Here is a 23,631-nt window from a genome sequence, read left to right as displayed (position 1 = left end):
TACAGCAGATGGAAAGAAGGGAGGGAGGGGAGCATTGTTTAAACGGTACTCTCATTGGATTTGGCTCAAAGACGGGATAACATACACATCCACTTGGGTGCAGAAATCTATCTTACCCTATAGGAAGTAAGAGGGGGAAAGGGAAATAAAAGGGAGGGCAGAAGGGAAGGCTGTCTTGGGGAGCAGGAAGGGGAAGAAAATTTAAAACTCAAAATCTTATAACAGTGAATGTTGAAACCTAAAAATAAATTTTTAAAAATGTTTATTAACTTCATGGAGTTTGGGATTAGATGGCTGGGGATACAATTTCCAGGTGATCGCCTGATCTCTATTAAGAGCTGAGTTGCTGAGACCTAAGTCAAGCAGAAATGGGGTGAGGTATCAAGGAAAGAGGGACATCTCATGTATTATTCTTTAATTTGTAATGGTTTGTCCAAACTAGATGGTAAATTCCTGGAAAGCAGGATAAAGCCCTCTGACCTATAGATTATAATGCCACCCAAAGACTAGCATGATAAGCTCATTCAAGGATTCTACCCACTGAGGCAGTCAACTCTTGGTGGAGTTAAAAATAGAAAAGCTAAAGCATCTGTTATTATTAACATTCCTTTCCCCCTTTTAATGTTAAGGAGGCCCACCCAACTCAGACACTGTTGCCTACAGTCCACAAAACAACAAACCCACCCTTTCAAGACGTCATTTGCAAACCAGAGTTAGAAAGCAGACTACGGGTTTAAATGACAAACAAAATGACCTAGGGTTCAATATTGGAGAGTTCTGGAACACTGTTGCCTTTCTTACTGCCTCTCATATGAAAAACCTAGGAGCACCCTCTCTCATTTTCAGGTTGGAGAAATACCTGTTTTTGATCAATTCAGCTAAAAGAAAAGACTGCTCTTTCTTTGGCAGTCTGGTACAGTGGGAAAAGCAATGGATTATCAGTGAAAGCCCTGGGTTCAAATCCAGACTGCCATTTCCTAGATGTGCTATCTTGGACAAGGCATTTACTTTCATTGATCCTCAGTTTCCTTGCCTGTAAAATAGGACAATAATATATGAATTCTCTAACTCGTGGGATTGCTGTAAGGACTGAATGGGATAAAGTATATGTATAAAATAGGGGGGTTTACTTAAAACAAACAAACAAAATGCACAAGGTGAGTATTTTATTCCCAGATATGTGAGCCACAAATCTTAGAATTCATCCAAGGTGCCAAAAAGTGAATCTCATCCAAATCCGTTGTCTTCCCTGACACTAAATATGATCAATTCTCTCCAGTGCATCAGACAGAAACATAAAGAGTCACCAAAAACTACATGACTTGGTAAAGCTATGAAATGGCCCAGGTCAAACCTACGAGTCACAAGGTTAACATTTAAAGGCAGGCAGATATTGGAGGGGGTTAAGAAGAAGGAAGGACTCCCTTAAACGGTAAGGGAGATGAAGCTGTTGTATCTCTGAATGTTCCTCTTCAGGATTTCCGAGCAGGGACCAAGCACTCGCTCAAAACGAGGACGATCAAGTTTCACACACTTCAGTGGTCCACGAGCCACTACTGTGGCTGCCCGAGGACGGTTGAGCAATAGTGCTATCTCTCCTGAAAAGAGGAAGAAAAAAATGGTCATGGAATTTGAATTTCTCTTCTTCTTTCAAAAGTAAGCCACAAAAGGGGTGTGTGTGTGTGTGTGTGTGTGTGTGTGTGTGTGTGTGTATACACATATTATGGACCCAAAGGAGATTGAAGGATAGGTGTCTGCTAAGCAAGAAGCATGCATATTCCTATAAGGGTTTTGTATGATGAAGTCATTTAAAAATACTCTGCAGATATTCATCACGCTTTAAAGACACTGTTATTGATTTTAAAAAAAAGTGAAGCAAGCACATTTAGAAGGTGGGATGGGGAAAATGCCTTTAAATCAAGAGAGAAAACACAAATTGCCAAGCATTTGTGTTTGAAACAGAATTTGGTAGTCTCACCAAAGTAATCTGACGGTCCGAGTCTTCCAACCTCCACATACTCCTCATTATCAGACCTGCGCTGAAGAACAGAAGCTGTGCCCTAGGAAATGATGAGAGAAAAGGGGGAAAAACCAAAATAAGTTAAATGTTTCCCTTTTTTATACTATTTAAGCACGGAGCCCAGTGAACCAATTAATGTTAGATTCTTCTTCCTCTTCAGAGACACTTAAGGTTGGGAGAAATGTAAGCTATTCAGTGGAATGATCCAACTGGTTGGATGTAGCTTTCCACATGCTGTGTTTCTCTAGTCATCAAGCTTCCATTTTTGTTTCTGGGAACACATGAACAGTGTATCACAACTGGAAACTTACAAAGTAACACATTTGCCAGGGCCTGCCGACTTGTGCAGTAGATCGGAAATTTTTCAGAAAAAAAATGATTTCTTTCCTTTTGAAGGGGAGTATGTATCTCTTGTCATTAAAACAGCCCTTTCTTCCAACTGACCTTGTACTAATTCTCAAGGACTGGGAAGCCTTCCAGTACCCTCTATGTCCTCTCAGTACACAGTAGTAGTAGTGTGTTTTCAGGGACATATCATCAACTGGCTGATCTGACTTGCCCCCACCATGATCACCTGAAAAGGGGCGGGGGGAGTAGGGGAGATATTTTTACTGTTAAATTATTAACACTAAGACCGTGGGCTGAATTGACATGGCAGAATAACAATTAAGAAATGCTTTATAAAGCCACCACAAAATACATTACACATTAAAAGGACAACCTTTAGACCCATGCAACCTAGAAAATAGAGCTGATCAAGATATTTTTATTGCTCTCTGGCCCGTCTCTAAAATGGCGCCAAACTTATTAACAACAGCCCTGAAATAATACATGCGGTCAGATGCAACTCTTCTAGGCTCACCATATAGAATTTCTGGTACAGATATACACTCACAAGCTGGAAGTCACCTTAGAGATCATCTAATCCAACCTTTCCTTTTACAGAGGAGGAAACTGAGGCTCAGAGAGGGGAACAATTTGTCCAAGGTCAGGGTCAAGATTAGAATCCAGTATAGTGTCATAAAAAATATACTGCCTTATGAATCTGAAGACCATACTATATTCCCTACCCAGAAGTCAGGACAAAAAACTGACCACCTGATTATGGCAGGATAAATCTTCTTTGCTCAGTTCTGCATGTGTCCTGCCAAAGGAACAGTGGGCAATAGACTGGACTATTTGGATTGCCAAGAGTTAACTTGGATCATTCCAAATAAAAAAAATAATTAGAGGATCCTTGTGGGGCACAGTAAGATGTAACCCCAACTCTGCCACAGCTACCAAAGAAGGAAGGAGAATATGCTACAAAGAAGAAAGAAAAAGAGCAGCTGAAATATCCAGAAGTTCATGGAAGACAAAATCCAAGGAAGGAGTCAGTAGTAAAACCCATGACCTCAAATGTCTATATGCAAATGCCCAACATCTAGGAAACAAACAAGAGGAAATGCAAATCCTAAGAGTATGGAGATAAATTTGACTTCACGGGTATCACTAAGACGTGGAGGGATGGAATCCTTGACTGGACCATGGCTCTAGATAGGTATACTTCATTCATGAGAAACTTGATGAGTTAAAGGAAGAAGTGACAGGGAAGCTACTACTATATATTAAGAAGGTCTACTCCTGGGGGGGGGGGAATGAAAGTATGGAAAGAGGAGTTAACAAGATGGGGATAAATTGGGTAAAGGTCAATGGAGAGATAAACAGAAACTACTTTGTCATTGGAGTATGCTACATGCCACCTGACAGAAAGAGAAAATAGATGACAACTTTAGGAAACAGATCACAAACCAGGCAAGCACAAAAGCCTAGAATGATATAGTCAGTCAATAAACTAGCATTCATTAAGTGTCTACTATTTTCCAGTCACTGTGGTAAATGCTGGAGATGCAGAAAATGGCAAACAAACAAACAAACAAAAAACACAACAACAACAACAACAAAAACAGTCTCTGTTCTTAAGGAGCTGATAGTCTATAAGGATTAATAGAGGATTTCAATGATCAATTATCCAGACATTTGCTGGAAATCTCTCTGCCAAAAGCAGTGCAGCAGCTAATAGCTTTTTGCTCTGCCTTACCAATGAATTTTATCCTTCAAAAGATGGAGGAACCAAGAAAAAGAAACTGTATTCTGGACCTGATTCTCACTTAAAGGGGAGAATTGGGATGGAAATCAATCAATCAAATCGAATAAACATTTGGGAAGTGCCCACTATGTGCCAGAGAGGCAGAAAAAAAATGTGAACGCTAGGGGAAAGTATTCCCTCACTCACAGAGTTTTTGACAGATGACCCTAGGTTTGGACAAACAGATTTCAAAGGGTTCAGAGAAAAGATAAGTAGGATCTCATGGACTAAAATGCTACACAGGAAGTCAGCTAAGAAGGGATGGAGGATGCTCAAGAATGAAACTGTGAAGACACAAAAGGAAGCAATTCTAATGGGGAAAGAGAGACTTTTCTGAAGATACCCATGTGCATGCACAGGGAACTCTCCAATCTACATAAACTTAAAAAGATGGAAGAAGGGTAAGAGCAGAGGATGAACATCAGGGCATGACATGATCCTACAGAAAGGAAAGAAACAAACATTTATTAAGAGTTTGCTACGTGCTAAGCACTTGGGATACATATACAAGCAAAAAATAGTCCCTTTACTCAAGGAGTTTACTTTCCATTGTGGGTAAGACAACACACAAAAGGAAGCTGAAAATTGACAAGAGCGAGAATGAAAATATCCAGCTCTGGGTATGGTTTGAGGTCAAGAAGTCAGGAATAGGGCCAGGAGGGGAATGAGGGCAATCTTGGGTTCCTCCACAAAATGGAGTCCTCAGAAGGAACTCACTAATGGGAAAAAGAGGCAGATTTTACAGAGGGATATTCCAGGCTGAGAAGGGCACAGAGATAGTTGGATTTTCCAGGGCAAAGACTTCAGGCCCCTATACAAACAGAGGCACCCCAGGAAGAATTCATCAGAGTCAGGAATGCTAAAGCTCAGGATAAGCTGATGGTGGCAAGGGAAGTTAAGAACAATAAAGGGCTTGTTTTTTATCTATATTAGAGAAAAAGAAGGATCAAAGAAGGGCTAGAACTCCTGCTTGAAGTCTATGGAATGGTGATAATGGAGGACAGAAAGAAGGCAGAGCTCTGCTTAATTCTATTTTCTCTTGTTTTCTCTACCAAGGAGAACACCTCTTGTACTAGAAATGACACAACAAAAATTACCGATAGGGAGTTGACACTCAAGACAAATAAGGAGCTTAGCCTGGTGCCTGGCACACAGTATATGTTTCATAAGTGTTTATCGGCTATGATTATGACTATAAAGAGATAGAGAGTACTAGCTTCCCTTGGAGAATCCAAGACACCTGGCCCAGATGACTACATCCTCAGGTAATGAAAGAACTGGCAGATATATGATTTCTGACTTACTGTGAGTGACATTTGAAAGACCATAGAAAATAGGAGCAGTACCATGAAATTAGAGGACAGCAAATGTCCCCATTTAAAAAAGAAAAAAAGAAAAAGGGAAGAGAAGAGAGTCTTCAAACTATCAGCCAGTGAGCTTTACTTTGATTTCTGGGAAAATTCTGAAACAGATAACTAAAGTCAAGTGATGGTTGGCAAACATCTAAAAAGGGCAGCAGTGATTACAAAGAACCAGAACAGGTCATACCAACAATGTTGAAAAGAACATTCACACACATAGACATATGCATGCAAAAAACTCTCAAAAGTGATTGTTGCAAAATTATAAATAAAAGGTCTGGCTTGAAAGAAGCGATATGAGTGAGAGTGCTTAACCAAACCACTCCTTCATGGAAGTAAGAGGTACACAGGCATCACCTGTTACACATATTTTTGGACTTTTTCAATGTACTTCAAAGGCTTCTCGTACTCATTTTTTCCTCTTCTTTTTGTCCTTAAAAATTTTATTTGTTATATGAGATGGCTTTTTGGGAAGTGGAGGGGGAGATACAGCATAAAACTATGATATAAACAACAAAAGACAGCAATGCAGACTTATTAAAAAATAAATAAAACATCATGCTAGGTGAACCTCATTTCCTTTTTTGACAAGATCACTGAACTAAGAGATGATGGGTGCCATGGATAACGTTACCTCTACTTTGTTAAAGTTTAAAGTATCTTACACTATTTTTGTGGAGAAGATGGAGATATTATGGATAGATCAGAGGAGAATACAGCTGGATTCAGGTGGATGGCTAGCCAGACTCGAAGTAGTTTTTAATGGTTCAATATCAGGGTAGCAGGCGCAGCCTTGTTAGCTCTCATCTGGAGGGTTATGGTCAGTTCTGGGCAATTTGGTTTAAGAAGGATAGAGAATATCTTGAAGGAAGACTACTAAGAGAGTGGTGAGATTTGAATCCATCTTATATGAAGATGTGTTGAAGGAATTTGTCATCCTTACCCTGTAGAAGAAGAGATATATGAGAGCTGTCTTCAAGCATGGGAAGGACTTGTCATGGGGAGAAAGGAGTAGCCTTGTTTGGTTTGACCCCAGAGGGTAGAACAAGAAGAAATATTTGGAAGTTGTAAAGAGACCAACTTAGGCTTGATGTCACGAAAAGCTCCCAAATAATTTGTTGTTATTTGTTTCAGTCATGTGTGACTCTTTGGGATTTTCTTCGCAAAGATTCTGGAGTGGTTTGCCATTTCTTTCTCCAGCTCATTTTACAGATGAGGAAACTGAGGCAAATAGGGTGAAATGACTTGCCCAGGATCACACAGCTGCTAAGTATCTGAGGCCGTATTTGAATTCAGGAAGCTGAGTCTTCCTGACTTCAGGCCAGGCAAACCCTGCATTATACTGCCACCTCGCTGCCCCTTCCCTAATAATTACAGCTGTCCAAAAGGGGAATGGACTTCTTCTAGAGGTAGAGGGTCCTTTCCTTGGATGCCTTCAAGCAGAGACTGTACTTTTCCAGTACACTGTCATGGAGATTCATATTGGGTTGGATTAGATGCCTGTTGATATCCCTTTCAACTCTCAAATTCTGTGATTCATTGATAAACCTCACCATGTTAATACAGACTCTAGACTTCAGCCGTAACCCTTTTAGGGAATTAGACCACCATTTATTAAACTATCTTCAAAGAAAGCTTCTAAATGACACCCAGGTGCCCTTTAAGAGCTATTTGCTGAGTGCTTTACTCTCAAGGTATATTTGGCTCACTCACCCTGGCTCACCCAAGACTCAGACTTGTGAAACGCTAGGCTATTCCCGAGGTTAATTTATAATCGTAACCTCTAAACAGTCCAAAGCATACATAAGTCAGAAGATCCATCCGTTGCCAACCAGCTGACGAATCTGCAAGTTATTGGTAAACAGTGGCATTTTCTCAATCCCTACATCCCCACTGTTTATCTGCACTTGGTCATGTTTATAAAGCTAACTTGACTGATGGTTGGGCACAGCTTCTCCTGGTAAACTTCATGTGAAATCTATCTTATCTCCAAGGAATATTGTGCTTGCCTAAGGCCCTGGTGGGATTGTCTAAATAGGAAGCTGAACATGTTAACTACAACAACAAACTGTTCTTTGAGGTAGAAGAGAAAAATGAAGTGGTGTGGATTTGAAGTCAGAAGATCTAGCTTTAAATCCTGGGTCTGCCCTGTCACCTGGGTGACCTTGGACAAGTCACTCAATTTCTCTAGGCCTCAGGTTCCACATCTGTAAAAATGAGGGGATTGGACTAGATGACCTCTAAGGCCCCTTCCACCTCCAAATCCATGATCCTATGATTATTTGGTTCAACACCTGACTTTTACAGATGAGGAAACTGAGGGTCAGGGAGGAAAAGGGGCTTGTCCAAGGTTACACAGCAGAAGAGCTGGTAGTAAAATCTGCCCATGTCTCTTGATTCTCAGTAGCAGCACTAGGAAATATAATAATCCTCACTCAGTCCCACGTGGGGTGGGACTCACCCTCACTCATTCACCCTCACAGGGCGACAACACGCAAACAGCTATGTACAAACAATTTATCAGGTAAATTGGGGAAAATCTCAGAGGAGAAGCAACAAGATTAAGGAAGACTGGTAAAGTCTTCTTGTAGAAGGTAGGACTTTTTTTTTCTTTTTTCTTTTTTTTGGGCAAGGCAATTGGGGTTAAGCGACTTGCCCAGGGTCACACAGATAGTAAGTGTCAAGCGTCTGGTCTGAGACTGGATTTGAACTCAAGTCCTCCTGACTCCAGGGCCGGTTCTCTATCCACTGCTCCATTTAGCAGCCCCAGAAAGTAGGACTATAGCTGAGACTTGAAGAAACCCAAGGAAGCCAGGAGATGAGGAGGGAGAGAATCCCAGGCATGTAGTAAAATGGCTCCCAGTTGGAAGATGAGGGTTTTGTGATACATACAGCAAGCAGACCATTGTCACTGGATCACAGAGGGGAATGAATTGCAAGAAGACTAGAAAGGTAGCACTTCTGGACACATCTAATTCTTAGGAAGTCCTTCCTTATACCAAGTCTAATCAAGTCTAATTATGCTTTCTCTGCATCCCCCCAAAATTGCTTCTGGTTCTTTGGGGCCAACCACAATCCCTTTACCATATGACAGACCTTCAAGTGCTTATAGAAAGCTATCCCAGTCCCATAAGTTTTTTATTCTCCAAATTAAACATCTTCAGTTCCTTTGATCCATTTTTATACAGGATGATCTCCAGATGCCTTACCACCTTGGTCACTGTCTTTCAGATACTCTCTAGTTTCACTATATCCTTCCTAAAATGTGGTGTCCAGAAGTGAACACAATGCCCAAGATGTGATCTAACCTGTGTCCTGTTTCTTTATTCTGTAACCCATTTAAAAATATTTTTTTTTTGGTTTTTACTTCACCATCATTACTTTACCATCACCCACTACATCCCTCACCTCAATCAGAGAACCATTCCTTGTGACACAGAATAAAAACAAAAAAGGGGGGGAAACAGTTCAGCAAAATTAATTAGCACATCATCAAGCCCAATCGTGTATGCAATGTTACACATCGATAGCCCCCCACCTCTGCAAAGCATGAGGTGAGAAGAGCACTATTTCACAAATTCATTTTCAGTTGTGACATATTATCCATTCATAAAATTCTCTGTCAGACTCAGGTCACAAATAACTCTATTATTTCACTTTAAATCTGAGCCAGATCTCAATGAAAATGAAAGCCCATCCTGAAGACTTTACAACCATCATTTAACTTACTATACAGGGACAGGAAGCTGGCCCTACAAAAAAGGCTGCCTTCTGTTTTCATTAATTCCAATTTTTGTCAACCTGCTCCTTGTAAGATGATAAACAAACTGACAGGGCTTTCAAGCACCAAAACGTGTCCGTCTCTGGTGACAGATCAGCACAAGAAGGGTGCCATTTTTGAACATCAAGGAGAGCATTCAGTAATCATGGAATTTAGCCTCACAGTGGTATCTGACTTCATGTTCCATCCTGTTTTCAGAAAATTGGTGGATCTGAATATTACTTCCCATTAGGGGAAGAAAAAAAGACAAACAATTTCTTTGACTCTGCTAGTGCAGTTAATCCTGAAGCAGCCTATAGTACAGGGTTCCTAGGACAGAGATGTCTGAGTTTCACAATAAACACTAAGTTTGGCAGAAGTGATTGATACTTATTCCAGATACATCTTTTTCCATTCTTGGGTTAAGCGTTGTAAATTCTTCCTGCCACTGAGTAAGACCAGAGCTACAAATAAGCCAACTACTTCTAACAGCCAAACTTTACGTTTAAATACACATGCCATAATTTTAATCCTCATCTCAAGTGTGGCATATTTCATGAGAGATTCATGGGATGCGAGCAGACCAACCTCTAACAAAAGACTTCTAGACCATTAGACATCAAGGAAAAAACAATCAAGGATCACCTAGGAGGTCCTTTATGATAAGAAAATATTACTATTAGTCCTATAAACATTCCTTTATGAATAACTGAAACTGACTATCTTACTGGTCCATAGAGATGGTCAGTCAATCGCCCAACTCAATGTCTTTGCATTGGCTGTCCCTCTATGCCTGGAATGAACTTCTTCCTCACCTCCACCTCTTAGACTCCCTGGTTCCCTTCAAAGCTCATCTCAAGCACTATTTTCTACTTGAAGTCTTTCCTGATAACCTCTGCCTTGTTGGAAATTCTTAATTTCCTTTGTATATATTTTCTATAAACATATGTATACATGCTCTCTCTACTGACAGAATATAAGTTTCTTTAAGGCAGGGACTGTTTCCATTTTGTATTTGTATTCTCAATGACTATCACAGTGACTAGCACACAGCAGATACTTTGATTGACTTTATAAACTAGACTAAACCTGCAAAATTCTGCTATGAAGTCAATTTCTGCTAAGTGAATCCTATTTTCCTACTGTTTTCAGTTATAAAATAGGGATAAGATCTCTATGGAAAAAATTGGGAGCATACATCTTTGAAATGCCAAATGACCTGCTGCATTCTTAGTAAAAAGAAAAATATATCCAGAGCAATACTCAAAATATGAACAATAATACTAGATAAAACACAAACTTATTAAAATATAACCATTACAAGTGAAAATAGAATCCAATACTAGATATTTCATTCTTTCATTCAACAAACACGTATCATCTACTGGGTGCAGGTCTCAGTGCTAAGTACTGGAGAAGATATGAGGTTTAGATGAAATAGTCCCTGACCTTACCATAGGATCCTTACAGAGTCTATTCTAGTAAGATTGCAGTCTAGTAGAATTGATCATAGGATCATAGAACCATAGATCTGGAGTTTGAAGGGACCTTAAAGGCCTGTCCAACCCCCTCATTTTATGGATAAGCAAACTGAGGCACAGAGAGATTAAATGACTTGCCCAGCATCACACAGGTATTACATGTATTAGGCAGAATTCGAATTCAGATCTTCTTGTCTCTATGGCCAGCTTCCAAACTCTCTTCAGAAAGAAATTCATAGAGAAGAGAAAGAGAAAGTGAGGAAGAGGAAGAAGAAGAGAGAAGAGAAGAGAAGAGGAGAGGAGAGGACAGGAGAAGAGAGGACAGGAGAGGAGAGAAAGAAATTCATAGAGAAGAGAAAGAGAAAGTGAGGAAGAGGAAGAAGAAGAGAGAAGAGAAGAGAAGAGGAGAGGAGAGGAGAGGAGAGAAAGAAATTCATAGAGAAGAGAAAGAGAAAGTGAGGAAGAGGAAGAAGAAGAGAGAAGAGAAAAGAGGAGAGAAAGAAATTCATAGAGAAGAGAAAGAGAAAGAGAGGAAGAGGAAGAAGAAGAGAAAAGAGAAGAGAAGAGAAGAGGAGAGGAGAGGAGAGGAGAGGAGAGGAGAGAAAGAAATTCATAGAGAAGAGAAAGAGAAAGTGAGGAAGAAGAAGAAGAAGAGAGAAGAGAAGAGAGGAGAGGAGAGAAAGAAATTCATAGAGAAGAGAAAGAGAAAGTGAGGAAGAGGAAGAAGAAGAGAAAAGAGAAGAGAGGAGAGGAGAGGAGAGGAGAATTAAAAGGTAACTTTGGCAACAGCAGACATGTAGTATGTCCTTCAACTCAATTAAGAGAATGATCAGTCTTATCCAAGGGGTAATGGGTCTTTTACAATCTGTGTCCAATCTACCTCACCTTTCTTATTTGCCATGACTCCTTTTTATACATTCTATGTTCCAGTCAAACTTGATACTGATGGTCAAACTCAACATCATCTCCTTGAATCTGTACAAGCCCTCTTCCATGTCTGATTGTATTCCTTCCTTATTTGTCCCCCTCAGAATCCTTATCTTCCTTCAAAGTTCAGCTCAGATACCATGTCTTCCATGAAGCCTTTCTTGATTTCCTCATCTTTCTCTCTCTCTCCACCTTCCCCCCCCCCACCTTTGCCCCAATTATCTACTGGGGATTAGATCTTATCATATGTTTATGTTGATTCCCTCCATTTTTAAAATTTCAGTTTATTTTTCAATTAACAAACATTTATTTTCTCTTTCTCCTAACCACACCCAATTTAAAAGAAGAAAAACAAAACCCTTGTAATAAATCTGTATAGCCAAGTAAACAAATTCCCACACTATTCATGTTTTAAAAAAAAAGTTTATGACCAATGCAGGAATTTGTTTGGCTTGACTATGCAAATTTATTAGAAGGATTTTGTTTTCCTTTCTTTTTCAATGTGGGGAAGAAAAGAAGGGAGAGAGGTTTTCATTAATTAATTTTAAATACACACAAATATTATATATATATATATATGTATTTCTGCAATTTTAATATTAATTCCCCCTTGATCTTAGATGTCAGACTTTTATCCCACAATTTGATCCCAGATGTTAGACAAAGATTTTTTTCCCACCCATTACATGTTGTATCTCCTCCACGGAGAGTAAGCTCCTTAAAGGCAGGGAGTTTCCTTTCTGTCTTCATATCTAGAGCATCTAGCACTCAATGTTCCTTGTATATAGTGGGTGCTTACTAAATATTTGCTGAATATCATATCAAGGTTGCAAAAATGGGAGACAGGGTAAAGAAAGTAACCAGTGATAGAAATAGTCAAATCAAAATGAGGAACAGGTTTAGGGAGGAAGATCAGCTTAAGTGCTGGTTAAGAACAAAGACATGTTTTCTATATAGCTGGGAATACAGGTCTCAAGCCTGAAAGAGAGATCAGGGCTGAAGATAAGGATCTGGGAGTCATCTCTGTACAGAAGTGGTAGCTGAAATGCGAATGATTAAGATTGCTAAGGAATTAGAATCTAGTGGAAGTAGAGAAGATAAAGGAAAAAACTAGAGCAATTTGAGGTTGGTAAAAACAATAACAACAACAACAACAACAAGCAAATAAAAAACCAACAACAGCAACAACTAATACTAAAGAAATTGTTACTTGTGTAATAGGATAACATTAAGAGATGGGGCAAAGCATACAATCCAGAGGTGTATTGGTAAATGTTTAACAATCAGCTCTCCAAAAAAAGTACACATATCACACTTTTAAGTGTAATCTGCATTAACATTTTCTCCATTACTTCCTTAAATCTGGACAATCAACAAAACAATAAATCAAATCCTGATTTGCAGTGTTGCAGATTAAATTTAACCATTAGCTCTCTCAAGCCAGTACAGATCATCTCCAAAATAACACCGAGTCAATCCTCCTGACAAAGTTATGCATCTTGTCTAACTTTAGATAGACCATAATTATTTTATTCTTTCTTCCTCCCCACTTTCCATCCAATTTCCATTAACTCTGCTCCTGGTTCTTTCCAGATATTGTTGCTCAAGTATATTAGTATAGTTCGCTAAAGTATCCTTGGATGGGATAGAGTTAAGAATTAAAGTGCTCAACTTTTGCTTGTCTTTGGAAACCAACCAATGCTTGAAAAGAAATCACAAAATGATGAGAATGTGCCTCTATTTTCCATTCTGTTCCTAAAGAAAACTTCCTTTAAAATGGTTTTTGTCCTTATTAGGAGCTATCAAGATATTTGATGAACCTGGAAAAGTGATAATCTTTATTAGAATTAAACACATTTTAGGCAAATAGCTAATAAAACATAGAGAAGCATCAGCCAGAGTAACAAGGGCAAGATGACAGTACCAAGATGGTAATATAAAATCCTCATTTCTATAAATTGAGAGGATGATGGTGCTCCTTAGAGTAAATCAGTGAATTAATTCAGGAATTCCTTTATTTTATACTTTTGTTGAGTGAAGGATTACTGTTATTCAACACTACTAGGACCAGAAGATAGAACATTGGACTTAGAGTCAGGGAGACCTGGGTTAAAATCCTGTCTTAGACACTTATTGGTTGGCCAAATCTCAACCTCTATAGGCCTCAGTTTCCTTATCTGTAAAATTATAGGGCTGAACTTGATGACATCTAAGGTCCTTTGTAACTCTAAATCTAAGATCCTATGTCTCTTAATCCTAGGAAAGACTATACCTGCAATCCTAATAGGCAAGAAAGGGTCTGTAAATCCCATTATTCAGATCAGGGAATGGAAGCTGAGGTTAAGTGACTTACATGGAATTAGCTGTCACCTGGAAACAGGACCCCATTTTGTGATGTGTGGCATTATTTAGCTTCATTGACATTCATATATTCAGTTCATATTAGTTTGAGTCTCTTTTTCAGAAAGGTGCTGTAATTTTATAATTTTAAGTTAATCCATTTGGGCTCAAGAGCCATAAATAAATGTGACAAACTCAAATACACTTAGTCTTCTTTATCTAGATTCCATTGCCAGGTATAGACAAACTGGTCCTAATAGAAGAATCATTAACTAGGTCTGTTGGATAGATATCACTTAAAGGCAAAGAGGGAGTTCCTTGTTGGATGCAGAAAAGCAGGTCCTTTTGCCAGAGGAAGCAAAAGAGTCAAACATTTAATCTGTAATGGACTTGGGAATTTTCTCTCTCATACCAAGGCAAGGTCCCTATCTTCTTGGTCACTGATATCACTAATCTCTCCTCCCAGTAAATTTAGGTGTCACCTTACAAAAACAACAAATGCAATAGCACTAAAAGCTACCTGCCCTGGCCGCCTATTCATCACTCTTACCCCATCCTCTTTCTTATTTCCTTTGGAATAAGTGTTCAGACTCTAGGGTGAAGATGGAACCTACAGTATTAGTGCATTTACTAAGTTTCTTGGTCCCCAGAGTTACTCTTTAATGATCTCTATCTAGGTGAAGGTTTATTTTTGGTGGGAGGGAAGAGGGGACAAAATGAAATGACATCTCAATTTCCCTTTTTTGTAGAATCTTAAGGCTATAAGGGGCCTTCATTTAATAAGTATTTATTAAGCACCTACTGTGTGACAGGTATGGGGGGGGCACAAAGACAAAAGTGAGAGTGTCTGACCTCAATTATCACTAACATCTATATAGTGTTTCAAGGTTTGCAAAGTGCTTTACAAATATTGTCTCATTTTATCCTCTTAACAACCCTAGGAGGTAGGTGATATTATCTCCATTTTATAGATGAGGAAACTCTGAGGCAGATAAAGGTGACATAACTTGCCCACGTCATACAACTATTAAGTATAGAAAGCTGGATTTGAACTCAGGTTTTCTTGATTCAGGTCCAGTGCTCCATCCACTGGACCACGTTAAGAAGCAAAGATTCTATCATGGGAGACAATTATGTACATAAATAGCCATATATGGAATAAATATATATAAAATATGCAAAATAATTCTGTAAGGGTGGGTACTTAGGAGCTGTGGAGAGCAAGAAGGGCTTCATGGAGAAAATATTGCTTAAGCTGAGTCTCAAAGGAAACAAGGAGGAGGTAAGAAGAAAGAGAGGGCATTCCAAGCATAGGAAACAGTCAGTATAACAATAGGAAATGGAATACCATGATGAGAAACAGCAAGAAACATCAGTTTGACTGGATGGTAGAATGCAGAAAAGGGATTAATGCATAATAAGACTAGAAATGTAGGTTGGGGTTAATTTGTGAAGGCCTTTAAATAACAAATAGAGAAGCTTATAATTAGTTCAGGAACTTATATTTAGTTCAGCAGATAAGAATGGGCCTGGCAACAGGAAAACCTCCATTAAAATACAGTCTCAGGCAATTTCTAGCTATGTTTCCTCGAGCATATGTCTTAACTTCTATCTACTTCAGTTTTCTCAACTATAAATGGGATTAATAATAGCACCTACTTCACAAGGTTGTTGTGAAACAAATGAGACAAAATTTATAAAGTGCTCAGCACAATGGTATGTTTCCTTCCCTCTCATTTCCATTCAATAATACCTAGGTCTATCATATTTATGTTTTCTAAAATTCTATTCAGGTCTTTCACTTCTTTTTGTTGTTGTTGTTGTTAGATTTTTTTCAAGTCTGAGAGGCATAAATTGAGGTCTCCTTTTTATGCTCTTCCTGTCTATTTCTCCCTGTAACTCATTTAACTTTTCCTTGAAGTATTTAAATGCAATGCCATTTGATGAATATATGCTCAGTAATGATATTAATTCATTTTCTATGGTACTTTGGTTTTCTATCATTTGCCTATTGGAATATCATATTCCATGCTCTCTGCTTCTATAAGTGGTGGCTGCTAAATCTTGTATGATCCTTATAAGCTCCTTGATATTTGAATTCTTTCTTTCTTCCTGTTCTCTTTGACATGGAGGCTTTGAATTTTGGCTATAATATTCCTGGGAGTTTTCTTTTGGGGATTTCTCCCAGGAGTTGACTGTGGATTCTTTCTATTTCCACTTTACTCTTCAGTTCCAAGAGATATAGGCAGTTTTCTTACATGATTTCTTGAAATATGATATCTAGGGTTTTTATTTATTTGGTCATGGCTTTCAGTTAATCCAGTGGTTCTTAAATTACCTCTCCTAATTCTGTTTTCCAAGTTAGTTGTTTTTTCTAAGAGATACCTTAAATTTTCTTCTTTATTTTAAGTCTTTTGACTTTTTTTAAAAAAATATTTCTTATAGTCCCATGGGGTCATTACCTTATATTTGGTGAACTCCAATTTTCAGGGAGGTTTTTTTTTTTTTTGAACAACGTTTTATACCATTTATTCCAAGCTATTAATTTTCTTTCCAAATATTTTTTCCATACCTCTTATTTCTTTTCTCATTTTTTTCCCTCTAGTATTCTCATTTGGTTTTAAATGATTTTTAGCACTTAAAAAGAAAAAAAATTCTTGCTTCATCTTTCTCAGGATTTCTGGTTGAACTTGTGTCCAAGCTATGTTTTCTTTCGAGGCTTTGCCGGTAGATATTTTGAAGTCATTTTTCAGCATGTCTTAAGGATCCTGGTCATCATAACAGATCTTTATGATAGAATTCTTTTTTTGTTTGCTTATTCTTAGAGTCTCTTTTCTGACTTTTATGTCAGGGCCAGATATCCACACTTCTAAAGGGGACATCTGGGATGAAATTGTGTCTTCTTGGATCCTTCTGCTGCTTTCTTGGAACATTAAGTATTGTGTTGCTCTAGGATCTCAAGAACAGCTTGGGCAGGGGACTGAGGGACCTGTAAACTTTCAGTGGGGTGTGGGGGAGGGGAGGGAATAAGCATTTATATAGTGCCTACCGTGTGCCAGGCACTGTGCTAAGCATTTATTTACAAATATTATTTCATTCAATCTTCACAACAACCCTGCCAGGTAAGTGCTATTATTGTCCTCATTTTCATTTGAGGAAACTGAGGTAAACAGAAGTTAAGTAATTTGCCTGGAGTCACATAGCTAATAAGTATCTGAGGCTGGATTTAAACTCAGGTCTTCTTGAGTACAGGCCCAGTACTCTGTTCACTGTACCACCTGGCTTTCAGTGCTCCCAAAGTGGTCTGGTCCAAGGCCTGATCATCACTCTCTTAGTCTGAGTTCTCTACGTTACTGACTGGGTTTGGGTCTGAGCAACACATCAGTGGGCTTACCCCCTTCCTGGAGTTCCAGTAGAATGTCCCTAGACTCCACTACTATTAGCCAACTGAAAATCTCTACACGTTCAGAAGAAGAGACACAGTTTCCCTTTTGGTTTGGGATTCCTGTCCTAGCTATCACCCTGTAGTCTTCACAATGGGCTGGGGACCGTAACTTGGATGTCATTCTGTTTTTAAGAGTCCAAATCACTCAGGTGCTGCTTGCTTCTCAACTTGCCCTTGATCAGCCCAGGGCCAGTGACTGTCACTCTGTAATCCCACCCTGAGACACAGGTCCCTCAGTTCACTTTATGCGTGTTTCAGAACTGGGTACTGACAGACAGAGCAGTGGACACCTACTCCTTCACCAAGGTTAAGTCCCTTTGTGTGGAGATGCAACCTCTTCTTGACACAGTACATAGCCTTAGTCATCTTTCAGCTATTGTACTGGGTAAACCCTGTCCTCAGTGTCCACAGACCTCTCTGTCAGTTTGCTAACTCAGGCTGGAAAAATGACTCACTGTGATTTCCCCTCAGAGTTCCTGCTCAGGATCTGGTGCATTTTCTAGATCTTTGTGGAGAAATTGTGGCAAGGAGCAAGGTTACACTTCTTCCTGCTACTCCACCATACTGGATCTATCCCTTACATATAAACTACAAATTGCTCAGTCACTCTCCAATTGAGGGGTATCATCTTAATTTTTATTTCTTTGCCATTATAAAAAAAAAAAGGAAGGAGATGCTATGAACATTTTTGTACATATAGGTCCTTTTCCTCTTTCTTTGATCTTTTTCAAAGCAATTAACTTTTGTGTGTTAAAGGATTGTGGATCAATTAATCCATAAGTACGTATGAAACTATGTATTAAGCATTTCCTTGTTATACAGCCTGTGCTGAATACTATAACTGATACAAAGAGGATTAATGATGACAGAGAGCGTTCTGCAGTGGGAAGAGCACTACACTATCCTTCCATTCCCTAACCTCTTTGTCCTCTACTGTGAGGAAAGTGTGTTGTTGTTGTTGTTGTTTTTTAAACACATTACAGAAATGTGATCTGTTCCTAAAAGACAAGGTTCTTGCCTTAAGGAGCATAAGGTTAAGGAGATGAGAGGTGTAAGATGAGCCTCAAGTGAAACATGCATTTTTTTCACTGACTTGCATCATTTATTAGCACTCATTTTTTCTTAGATTTTCGGGTTCACTTCATATTATAAGCTGCACATAATTCAATTTTATTATTTTCATTCAGTTGGACTGGTGTTTCCCCTCATTATGATAAATTAGAATGTCTTACTATACTTTTTTTAGGTCCTTTCCATGTCAGACGCGGGTTCTAGAACTAGATGAATGATTTGGGGATGGCCTTTTACCCTTTCTAGGTCTTAGTTTTCTTATCGTAGGCATAATATTAGCCAGCATTTATTTAGCACCTACTATGCACCAGGCACTGGGCTAAGCACTTTACAAAAATTATCTCATTTGATTCTCACAACAACCCTGGGGTATAGGTGCTATTATGATCCCCATTTTATAGTTGAGGAAAGTGAGACAAACAGAAGTTAAGTGACTTGCCTAAGGTCACAGGCAAGGGTGGATTTGAACTCAAGTCTTCCTGACTCTAGGCCCAGTGTTCTTTCCACTGCACCATCTAGCTGCCTATCCTAGACCTAATTTAATGTGAGAAATAACAACATATACCAGAGGTATAGACCTCGTATAGATGTAAGAAGAGCAGTAAGGTAGCCTCCCTGTAACAATGGGAGTACTCTGCTGCTTGTCTTAACAGCATTATGACTTAGAAGGGACCATATTGTTATCGTTACAATTACACTGATATTATGGCAGTGTAGTAATATTAATGCATGGTATTCTTACTATGCATAATCCTGACACTATCTGCTAGGCAATACTTGTTTTTCAGCAATCCTATGACATGTATAAATGCTTGAATTCTAAATGCAGATGACATTTATTCTCCATATGTGCCTGGTACAAGCCTATATGTGAGGTCAATGTCTATGTTAATGACATATCAGGAAGAGTAGTGTTGTCTAAGCTGGTCATTGGCTGCCTCAATGTTTTGCCTTATTTCAGATAGCCCATTTTTCAATCCAGAAAATGGGCTTAACAATATTTGTTACTTGCACATGCCTCAAAATGGGGAATAATTGGCAGTGAGGTAGAACAGTAGATAGAGTGCTGGAACTGGAGTAAGGAAGATCTAAGTTCAAATCCTGCCTCCAAAACTTAAACTGTGTGATCCTGGGCAAGTCACTTAACCCCTTTCAGCTTCAGTTTTTGCATATGAAAAAATGGATAATAGTAATAATAGCATCTATCTCTCAAGGGTATTGTAAGGATAAAATGAGTTAATATTTGTAAAGTATTTTGCAAACCTTAAAGTGCTATAGAAATGTTAGCTACTACTATTACTATTGTTATTATTGTTATTGTTAGGTTTATAGAAGAAAAAAAATGGCACATTCAGCTGTTAAACTAAGCCAATCTGCCTATTCAAAGCTTGGCTCAACAAACCTGATTTAGATACTAGTATTTATATAGTAATATGAGGTACAAAAATGCCTTTTACATTTTATTTCAACCTCTGACTTTAGTTTCAGGGATCTGCTAGCAAATATTTAACAACCAATTCCAGGGGGAGAAAAATGTACATTTGCATTATTAACATTGCTCCATCATTTTCTTATGTCTAGACGATCAACAAAGCAAAAAAATCAAGTCCTGATTTGTAGCATTTGCTGATTTCTGATGTGTAAATGCTCACCCTGAAAATTTAACAATTAGTTCTCACAAACAGCTGGAGCTGCTTCCAGCACTCTTCTGATTAGTTTCCTCATTTGTTAAAAGATGTAGTTGAACTCAGTGGCTTCCAAATCCCCTTCCACCTCTAAATCTAAATCCATGATCCTTTGACTGCTATGAAAATGGCTGACTAGCTTGCGTTAAGCTCATCAAAATAGTTTGCCCATTCAAGTTCTTACCACAAGCCACAAGCCTACCCAATGGCCTGGTTAGAGATTAGCTCCAAAGCCCTTCCATTCAACGAAGCCCTCATCATTCAAGATGATAGCCATAGCAATGGCCTGTTCCTTAACATCTAGTTGCCTTGACTATTGGACCAGCATCCTTAGCTTCTGGTCTCTCATGACAAGACCAATCTCCCTGCTCTAGTGTTGCCAGGAGTATATAATGGCCTTGCCCTTTAGGTCATAATTCAACCCAGCTACTTCCAGTATCTCTACAATAGGTGGTATTGCCCACTCCATTTTGTGGGAGTTTCTACCAAAAAAAGACATGCCTATACAAATCAGACATTCTTGAGTTACGTTAAAGATTAGCTTGTTCTTCAATAAATATTCATTTCCAGGATCAAATAGCTAAAGGTAGAAATTCCATCTATAAATTCCCTTAATTTTAGGGAATTTAGTTATCTTAACCTTATGCCTATGTTTTTAAATTCACATTAAAAACAGTTGCCCATTTTATGTTTCTATATATAAGTACAACTGTATAGATAGACAGAGATATAAGCTATAGATATAGTGATATAAAAATTAACTTGAACTAAGTAAAATAATTCAATTTACTGACAGACAATAGACCTTACAATTTCTCATATTTTTTAAAAAAACCTTTAATCTAAACATGTCCTCCTTGTGCTATTAATGATTTGCTTTACACAATTTGGAATAGTATTCACAAGAATTTGACATACATCCTGGAATTCATCATAAAACCACACTTTAATCATAATGGATATTAAACATATCTTTAACAACTAGTCTATTTTTCCAAATTTAGACCTGAGCACAGCATATGGGTTTTCAGAAGGTTTAACTCACGTAAGTTCCCAGACACTGAACCATGTTTATCTCTATCTCTTGGATAGATTTTCTTAACCTTTCATTATGTGTAGCATAGTATAAGGCCACGTTGCCATATTATATCTCTATTTTGGAATTTCTATAACTCTAGACTGATTTTGCTTCTTAGAATATCAATATATTTGCTGAGTGCACAATTCCCTCAATAGGGATATGATTTCTAAGGGTATGGACATGAAAGATCCCCAAAACATTTTTGGGGTGGATATTGTGCAATCTGATGAAGACGACCAGATTTTACAGGTTTACCTGGACCTGTAAAACAATATGATCCGGGCAAAACAATAGTTTTGTCATAGTCTTAAATGAAAGAGTAAGTTTCATCAGTAAAAATGACTTTTTTTGAATCTTTAGTACCATAGTCCCTTTGTATTATATTTCAAGATAAGTTTTTCTTCTTAGCAATGATTAGCACTTTTAAAAAAATGGGTATTCTGGCTATCTTTCCGACTTCAAGAAACCTATACAGAACAGTAGAGGAATCATTAACAGCCCCTGTAATTTTCAAAGTCCCACTGAAGGTCTTTTCTTGTTTTCTGAAGAATAAGACCTTGATTTTATCAAGTCAAGGTCAGAGATATGAGTCATCCTGGTGTCAGCAAAAACACACATAAATGACCACTTATGTTACAAAATGAAACCACATCAAAAGTATTCTCCATATCAAGTGTGTGCTCATGTGTGTGTATGTGTGTGTGTGTATGTGAGTGTGTGTGTATGTGAGTGTAAGAGACACAGAGAGAAGAGAGACAGCAAATACCATCTACAAAGTGTTATTCCAGTGCCTAATTATGATACAGAGGTAATGCTAGGTCCTCCAACTCTGTGCCAGTTAAGCACAAGTTCTAACAGGTCCTATAGTATTAAAAAGGATTCAGATATAGTTCTAGCAACAAACTATGTCTGCTACATGAGGACTGGTCCAGCTAAGGATGGAGAAGGTCATTACTAGGAGGCTGGCCACTTGATGAATTCTTTGAGTATGGCAATACATGAAACAAAGAACAATAGAGAATGTCCCTCAGTCTTGTGCATTCCTCTTTCAGCTTCTGCAGTGATGGTGGTAGACTGGTAGAAATGAGTGTCAAAACAAACACTGTTTTTAGATTATCATTAATCTTTAACTTAGTTGCTGATACTCTGAAGATGATAATGTCATCTAGTAATCAATAAATTGACATATTACTAAATATTACTCATAATCTTGGCATTCTTACTATAAATGAAACCAGAAGACTAAAGGAAGTTGCAGATAAAATGGAAGGACGACTCTCAAGTTCTCCTTGTGGAAATAAAAGTGAGTGTTCTGCCTTCAAAGGCAAAAATAAGTATCATTTAATGGAACATCTGGTTATCTTTTATTGTAGCACTTACAGTAAATATCTGCAAAAAAAGACCATCATGTTTAAAAACCTGGGAAGACTTATGTGAACTGATACAAACTGAAGGAAGCAGAACCAAGAAATCATTGTACACAGGAATAGCAACATTGTAAGGATGATCAACTATGAAGGATTTATTTACTCTGATCAAGACAATGATTCAAGACAATTCCAAAGGGTGAACGATAGAAAATACTATCCACCTCCAGAGAGATAACTGATGAATTCTGAAAGCAGACTGAAGTATACTTTTAAAAACTTTCATTATTTTTCTCACTTTTTGTCTGTTTTCTTTTGCTTCATGTCTAATATGGAAATGTTTTGCATGACTTCACATGTATAATTGATATCAAATTTCTTGCCATCTCGAGGAAGGGGGGGGGAATGGGAGAAAGGAAGAGAATTTGGAACTCAAAATTTTTAAAAATAAGTGTTAAAAAATTCTACATGTAATTGGGAAATATCTAATGAAATAAATAAAATATATTTTTAAAAGGCGGGGGAAAGACCATCATGTAAATAATTGCAATTTTGATTTCACAGGTATAGTTGATATTGTATTGCTTGCTTTTTCAGTGGGTGGGGGAGGGGCTTGGAGAGAATTTGGAATTCAAAATTTAAAAAGAAAAGAATGCCTATAGAAATAACAATTGCAACTTATTTACCAGTATCTGTTTCAGAGGATGAAAAGGAAGAGAAATTCTATGAAAAAACTCACTAAGATCCTCCAAATCAAAGCAACATGTACTTTGATATTCAGTGACTCCAATGCAAATGTGGACAGCGGTGAGGTAGCAACAACAAAAAAAGTTGGAAGACATGGTTCAGAGAAATAAAAGAGGCTAAAGGCTTGTAGATTACAAAGAAATCTCATACATCATTAATATTCTGTTTGAGAAAAGAATAAGAAAGCTCTGGACATGGTAAGTACCAAATAAATCAGG

The 23,631-nt window shown here is 38.1% G+C and overlaps 1 protein-coding gene across 2 annotated transcripts in view; it reads right to left on the bottom strand.

Moving 5' to 3' along the window:
* Nucleotides 1-245: 245 nt before the first annotated feature.
* LOC114052260 (cAMP-dependent protein kinase type I-beta regulatory subunit) overlaps nucleotides 246-23,631 on the bottom strand; it is a 247,615-nt gene continuing 224,229 nt past the window's right edge. For both annotated transcript variants that reach the window (XM_027874785.1, XM_027874786.1), the window contains 2 exons: nucleotides 1,979-2,060; nucleotides 246-1,598 (listed from right to left, as the gene is read on the bottom strand). In XM_027874785.1, coding sequence (XP_027730586.1) covers nucleotides 1,426-1,598; nucleotides 1,979-2,060 — 255 coding nt within the window. In that variant the 3' untranslated portion in view covers nucleotides 246-1,425. The remainder of the gene's footprint in view (nucleotides 1,599-1,978; nucleotides 2,061-23,631) is intronic.

The sequence above is a fragment of the Vombatus ursinus genome, unplaced genomic scaffold (assembly GCF_900497805.2).
Source record: "Vombatus ursinus unplaced genomic scaffold, bare-nosed wombat genome assembly UNPS02014807.1, whole genome shotgun sequence".
Classification (NCBI taxonomy): domain Eukaryota; kingdom Metazoa; phylum Chordata; class Mammalia; order Diprotodontia; family Vombatidae; genus Vombatus; species Vombatus ursinus.
The sequence above is the reverse complement of the archived record's forward strand: the minus strand, read 5'-3'. Positions and strand labels throughout refer to the sequence as shown.